The sequence below is a fragment of the Aotus nancymaae genome, unplaced genomic scaffold (assembly GCF_030222135.1).
Source record: "Aotus nancymaae isolate 86718 unplaced genomic scaffold, 86718_ANA_hifiasm-v0.15.2.pri h1tg000032l_0, whole genome shotgun sequence".
Lineage (NCBI taxonomy): Eukaryota > Metazoa > Chordata > Mammalia > Primates > Aotidae > Aotus > Aotus nancymaae.
This window is the reverse complement of record NW_026988445.1, coordinates 13,334,519-13,341,745: the sequence shown is the minus strand read 5'-3', so window position 1 is coordinate 13,341,745 and position 7,227 is coordinate 13,334,519. Positions and strand designations below refer to the sequence as shown.

Genomic DNA, 7,227 nt, shown 5'->3' with positions numbered 1-7,227 from the left:
TTAATAATTATGGTACATTTTAAAAAAAATAACCATTTTTTTTTCTGATTACAAAATAAATGCTTATTGTGAAAACTTAGAAAACAGGATCTATCATTTCATGAAGAAGGGTTATATTTACCCTACTCATTATCCATCCCAACAGTTATTGAACTAAACACAGGGGAATATATTTATAAAATTTTGAAGGGTAGATATGTAATATGCATATTTTTAAACTAATTAAAGCTAAATATAAAGATCAAAGCTAAGTGGGAAGAACACAGAGCTTGGAGCAGTAGAATTAGTTTTTAGTCCCCTACCACTAGAAGTGGGTTTATCATAAAGTCCGTGAAGCTCAAGCTTCGGAGCCTCTTGCTTACACAGGCCTGTCTCAAGGCCCTTAGAGGGGCCTTAGCAGTATAGCTTCTGTACAAGTTTTGAGAGTAAGATATTTAAGACCTCTGTCTTCGTTTCTAACTTCCCTTCATCATCCTCCTCTGCTTAGGAGGTACAGAAATGGCTATAGGCTTTTTGGGGGATCTGGCTAAGGGGACAATGAATAGGGATACATTTAATTTGGGGTTAGTGGCATGCATTTAAGTGGTTTGCAGTCACTTCTGCATATCGTTAAATTATTGCTCACCGTGGGTGTAGGAATGGCTTTTTGGAATACACCAACTACCCATTATGTCAATTCAGCCAGCGCTATGTCACAAAAGTGCAAGGCCAGAGGGCAAAGGAGCCCTATGTTGCCTGACACAGGAAGCACATGGATAGTGAAGGAGAAACAAGGTTTCAAAGAAAAAGCTAGTCCATAGAAAATTCTTCTATTCTTTTTTTTTTTTTTTTTTTTTGAGACGGAGTTTCGCTCTTCTTACCCAGGCTGGAGTGCAATGGCGCGATCTCGGCTCACTGCAACCTCTGCTTCCTGGGTTCAGGCAATTCTCCTGCCTCAGCCTCCTGAGTAGCTGGGATTACAGGCACGTGCCACCATGCCCAGCTAATTTTTTGTATTTTTAGTAGAGACGGGGTTTCACCATGTTGACCAGGATGGTCTCGATCTCTTGACCTCGTGATCCACCCGCCTCAGCCTCCCAAAGTGCTGGGATTACAGGCGTGAGCCACCGCGCCCGGCCTAAATTCTTCTATTCTTTTTCCTCTTCTGGGGACGTTATCTACAGGTACACAGAATGGTCCAGCGTTTGACATACTGTTGTAGGCTTTCCTACAACACAGCTTCTAACAAAACTAGATTGTCCTGAACAATAGAATTGTTTACCTTTATACCAAGAAGGCTGGGAAAGCACCAAAATCTACTGTGGTGTGTACCCAGGCAGACTTCAAGGGGTTCATGCTGTAAGACCCAACGTTCTTAAGAGATTATCCTTATTGAGGACTACAAGCAATTTATCAAAAAAAGAAAGAAAAAAGAGATTATCCAAAACAAACAAACAAACAAAAAACATGTCAGCAGGGCCTATGGTGGTTCCATGTGTGCTAAATGTGTTCATGACAAGATCAAGCCTGTTTTCCTTATCCAGGAAAAGAAAATCATTGTGAGAGTGTTGAAGGCACAAGCACAGGTTCAGAAAGCTAAATAAAAAATGAAGGTTTTAGGCCCGGTGCGGTGGCTCATGCCTGTAACCGCAGCACTTTGAGAGGCCAAGACAGACGGATCACCTGAGATCAGGAGCTTGAGATCAGCCTAGCAAACATGGTGAAACCCCGTCTCTACCAAAAATACAAAATTACCTGGGCGTGGTGGCGCATGCCTATAATCCCAGCTACTTGGGAGGCTGAAGAAGGAAAATAGCTTGAACCCAGGAGGCGGAGCTGCGGTGAGCCGAGATCGTACCATTGCACTCCAGCCTAGGCAACAAGAGTGAAACTCAAATTTAAAAAAAAAGAAGAAAGAAGCATTTTTGAATAATTAAAATTAAAAGACTTAAAAAAATTCTTCCAATCATCAGAAGTGAAAAATTATAAAGAGAGGGATCAATTCTCTCAATGCCTAATCAAAATGAAGATTCTCACTCACTGAGAATCTAAGTCACATCTGCAATTTTAACTACACCATACTTCTTTCTGTTTTTATGTGAATCATGCAAAAGGGAATATATTAGAATCCCTATGTTTATGGGACATAAACTTATAGTCGTACTACAGTGAGTCTGTCTGTATGTGAAGTTATATGTCTCATTCACTGTAATGGATTAGATCCTGTCTGAATGTAGCATACAAATCTTGTCCTGAAAAAACCCTCTAGGGCTTCAGTAAAAACCACACATAAAATTGTCACTGAAGCAGCCAAATGGCCATAAAATCTCATAGCACATATATGAAACTTGAGAGAGGTTTCCCAAACTGAACAACCACCCTAAAAAAGTACGTAACAGCTGGACATAGTAGCTCATGCCTGTAGTCCCAGCACTTTGGGAGGCCGAGGTGGGCAGATCACGGGGCCAAGAGATTGAGACCATCCTGGCCAACATGGTGAAACCCTGTCTCTACCAAAAATACAAAAATTAGGCTGGGCGCGGTGGCTCACACCTGTAATCCCAGCACTTTGGGAAGCCGAGGCAGGTGGATCACAAGGTCAGGAGATCGAGACCATCCTGGCTAACACAGTGAAACCCGCCTCTACTAAAAATACAACAACAAAAAATTAGCCAAGCATGGTGGTGTGCGCCTATAGTCCCAGTTACACGGGAGGCTGAGGCCGGAGAATCACTTGAACCCGGGAGGAGGAGGTTGCAGTAAGCCAAGATTGAGTCATTGCACTTCAGCCTGGGTGACAGAGCGAGACTGTCTCAAAAAAAAAAAAAAAATTATCTGGGCATGGTAGTGCGTGCCTATAGTCCCAGCTACTAGGGAGGCTGAGGCAGGAGAATCACTTGAACTCAGGATGCAGAGGTTGCAGTCAGCCGAGATCATACCACTGCACTCCAGCCTGGCAACAGAGCAAGACTCTGTCTTAAACAAACAAACAAAAAAATAGTACGTTACAATATCAGTAATGAGTTGTGATGCTGAAATAAACTTATAAACAATTATTAAGAAATAAATTTAATCAGCCATGCTAGATGAAAGACTGATCTTTCTCTTTTCTTTATTTAAAATTATAAAATAGGCTGGGTGCGGTGGCTCACACCTGTAATCCCAGCACTTAGGGAGGCTGAGGCCGGTGGATCACATGAGGTCAGGAGTTCCAAGACCAGCCCCGTCAACATGGGGAAACCCTGTCTCTACTAAATTTACAAAAATTAGCGGGGTGTGGTGGCTGGCGCTGTGATCCCAGCTACTTGAGAGGCTGAGACAGGAGAGTTGCTTGAACCCGGGAGGCAGAGGCTGCGGTGAACCGAGATCAGGCCACCACACTCCAGCCTGGGCAACACAGCAAGACTGTCTCCAAAAAAAAAAGTTACAAAATAATTGTTATAGGAAAAAGCAAAGTATGCAGCCAAAAAAAGGTGGGAAAAATAATCATAAATGGTGCCCCCAAAGTCTGGAACACAGGTGAATATACATAAGTCGGAAACAACTTCAATCTTTTAGGAAAAAATAGGTTTCTGGGCTCTCAGACGCCCTGTGGAAGGATGTCAGGCAGTCAACGAAAATATTACGGTTATGTGTGTGATGTTTGTGGGTTTTATTTTTTATTTATTTTGAGACGGAGTCTCGCTGTCGGCCAGGCTGGAGTACAGTGGTACGATCTTGACTCACTGCAACTTCCACCTCCAGGGTTCTGCCTCAGCCTCCCGAGCAGCTGGGACTACAGGCGCGAGACACCACACCCAGCTAGTTTTTGTATTTTTAGTAGAGACGGGGTTTCACCGTGTTGGCCAGGATGGTCTTGATCTCTTGACCTCGTGATCTGCCCGCCTTGGCCTCACAAAGCGCTGGGATTACAGGCGTGCGCTACCGCTTCCAGCCCGGTTTTAAGTTTTAAAATGTAATTTGTTATTTCTCTTTCTAAATACACTTTCCTACCTTTCTGCACGTAACTTTTTGTACTCTTTTTCCTAAGGGTCCCCACAAATTGTATGAGCTTCTGTTCCTGCAAAACCAGGATCCGCCCCGTCTGCAACCTCAAAGTCGCTGAATTTCTCTGCCTCAGTTTCCTCTTTAAAAAAAATTGGGAATTTGCCCTGCATTTCCTTAGAGTTTCTGTGAAGGCCAAACGAGACTGTGGTGGGCAAAAGAGCTCTGCCGTCCAGGCAAACCCCTGCAAATGTGAAGGGATTCTGATTTGGGGTGTTGGGTGTTGGCCGACCTCATCACCCTCCCGGCTCCGACCCCGGCGTAGGACTCCACTGACCCCGCCCCTGCAGAGCACTGACAGCCGCAGTACCTAACAGAGGAGTGGGGGTGGTTGGGCGGGGGACATTGGGGTGTACCACCTGCCCACCTGGAGCAACTGGGACCCGAGAGGATGGGGTGAGGGTGGGGAGGAGGGTTCGGGACCAGCGGAAGTTAAGGAGCGTGAGGGGTAGTCGCAGAGCCGGGACAACGGCTGGTTCCGGCGGAGGCGGGGCACCAGGCCTCAGCCACTCTCCCGGAGCCCTCCAGCCGCCTCAGCAGCGGAAGTTCCGGTGTCGGTAAGTGGAGGTCAGAGGTCAGCAGGAAGTCGATACGTGGCTGCCGCCTGTCCCCGCCGAGGAGGCGCAGCAGCCGGAGATGGCGGCGGTGCTGAACGCAGAGCGACTGGAGGTGTCCGTCGACGGCCTCACACTCAGCCCGGACCCGGAGGAGCGGCCCGGTGCTGAGGGCGCCCCGCTGCTGCCGCCACCGCTGCCACCGCCCTCGCCACCTGGATCCGGTCGGGGCCCGGGCGCCTCCGGGGAGCAGCCCGAGCCCGGGGAGGCGGCGGCTGGGGGCGCGGCGGAGGAGGCGCGGCGGCTGGAGCAGCGCTGGGGCTTCGGCCTGGAGGAACTGTACGGCCTGGCACTGCGCTTCTTCAAAGGTGAGCCGGGCGGGCCCCACCCCCGCCGCTTCTGCCCGGCCCCGGGAGCCCTGCACGGGCTGTGGTCCCCAGGGTGACTGGACCAGCCTTGCCCTCACCCACTCATACTGGGCCTTGGTGACTCAAGCGGGGCTCCGTCCTTGTGGGTACTCGAAGTTTGTCACTACCCGCTTGGCCACTAGGTCACACCCCTGACGGGCCTGCAACCTTGGTTTAGCAGTCACGTCCCGCCTCCCAGAGGTTACTGGGGCATTTTAGCTCAATTAGCTTCTGGGATTTCCTGGAGCCAGGGTGGAAGAATGAACCCACTTTCTCCCAAAGGATCCCATTCTGGGATTGCCCTTTATTATTATTATTTTTATTTTTACTGACGCCTTTCTTTTCCTGTTTCCCATGGCTTGTCACATCAGGACCCTCCGATTTTTACTCTTAGTGTAAGAAATCTGTCAAGAGGTTCCATACATAGCCTTTCCAGCCGTTCTTGGGAACCATAAACTCGAATAGGACTTTATCCTCTGGCAGTATTGATGTGGCAGAGAGGAGGAAGTAAAGTGTTAAGCTCACCATCCCCTCCGGGTTGTCAGACTCTTGAGGAGGGATGTCCACTATGTTCCAGTAACTTCTTTTTTTTTTTTGAGATGGAGTTTCGCTCTTGTTGCCCAGGCTGGAGTGCAATGGCGCATTCTCGGCTCACTGCAACCTTCGCCTCCTGGGTTCAAGCGATTCTCCTGTCTCAGCCTCCCAAGTAGCTGGGATTACAGGCATGTGCCACCATGTCCAGCTAATTTTTTGTATTTTTAGTAGAGACGGGGTTTCACCATGTTGGCCAGGATGGTCTCGATCTCTTGACCTCGTGATCCACCCGCCTCGGCCTCCCAAAGTGCCGGGATTACAGGCGTGAGCCACCGCGCCCGGCTCTAGTAACTTCTAGGTGGTTAGAATTTTATCTTTTAAGCAATGTGCAAGAGTGAATTCTCAGAGTAAGGCCTAATAGTACCTTCTGTGCTTTTCGCATAATTAATTGTTAAGTGTCTCTTGTCTTAGAGCAAGATTGTAGTGTGCGGTTTTTTGTTTGTTTTTTTTTTACTTGGGTGATTCACTTAGTCAAATGGTGGAGAGCCCAATCACATGATTTTTGTCAGTGGGAAAGACCGATGAAAAGCCCATTAGTTTGATTCTTAAAGATACTTAGTCTTGTAGGGCAAATGGACAGGGAGGTACATCAGCAAATGAAACTTTAAAAAGTTTGCTAGGTTCCACGTACATTCTGGAATGGCATATTTATGACACTTTCCCCAAAGAGAGTCAGTACCTTTTGGAGTACATATTTTACTAGCTGAAGTTGAGTACTTCAGTGTAATGATACACGCTCAAGTGGTTTTCTCTCAAAATTAGTTGTGCAAACTAGTGAAAGTTTCTTCTATACATTTTCCAGAACATTTGATCATTTCACATTCATTGACATATTCATTGTCATTGCACAATGAGTTCAGCCCTCTGTGTACTAACTAGCTTGGGGAATTGATAATGGCGAATGGGTTTCGAATCATTTGACTTTTAGATCACTGACTTGAATTTAGAGTTTGCTGTAGTGGTGATATATTACCACTTTATAAAAATCAGGTGGTTTCTGTACAATTCATATAGCTTCATTCCTGTACAATTCATATAGCTTCATTAAATTTTTATTTTTGGAACTTTTTAATAAAGTATATTGTAGCAGAGAGTAAGAATATAAAAGAACTAATTTCTGTGTTTTCTTTTTTGAGCTGGAGTCTTGCTCTGTTGCCCATGCTGGAGTGCAGTGGTGTGATGTCTGCTCACTGCAACCTCTGCCTCCCAGGTTCAAGCAATTCTTGTGCCCCAGCCTCCCGAGTAGCTGGGACTACAGGTGTGTGCCACCATGCCCAGCTAATTTTTTTTTGTATTTTTTAGTAGAGATGGGGTTTCACCAGTTGGCCAGGCTGGTCTCGAAGTCCTGACCTCAAGTGATCCACCCGCCTCGGTCACCCAAAGTGCTGGGATTACAGGCGTGAGCCACTGTACCTGGCCATAGTCCTAGCTTTTGTCATATGACAAAAAGTAAGAAAATGGGTAATTTCATCTTCTGAGCCTGTCTTATTTGAAAATAGTAGTAATAACTTTTTTGAAAGATGTGAACCACTATAATGTGCAGTACACTTAGCCTTGTTTGGAGAATCAGAAGCTCTAGATTCTAGTTACCTTGTAAACTCCTAGACAATTAACTTTTCCAGACTCAGTTTCATATGTATAAAGGGAGC

At 46.5% G+C, this 7,227-nt stretch overlaps 1 protein-coding gene across 1 annotated transcript in view; it reads left to right on the top strand.

Moving 5' to 3' along the window:
* Nucleotides 1–4,644: 4,644 nt before the first annotated feature.
* Nucleotides 4,645–7,227, top strand: part of ACBD3 (acyl-CoA binding domain containing 3) — a 44,060-nt gene continuing 41,477 nt past the window's right edge. The window contains exon 1 of the mRNA XM_064383569.1: nucleotides 4,645–4,945. Within this exon, the coding sequence (XP_064239639.1) occupies nucleotides 4,660–4,945 (286 nt within the window). The 5' untranslated portion in view covers nucleotides 4,645–4,659. The remainder of the gene's footprint in view (nucleotides 4,946–7,227) is intronic.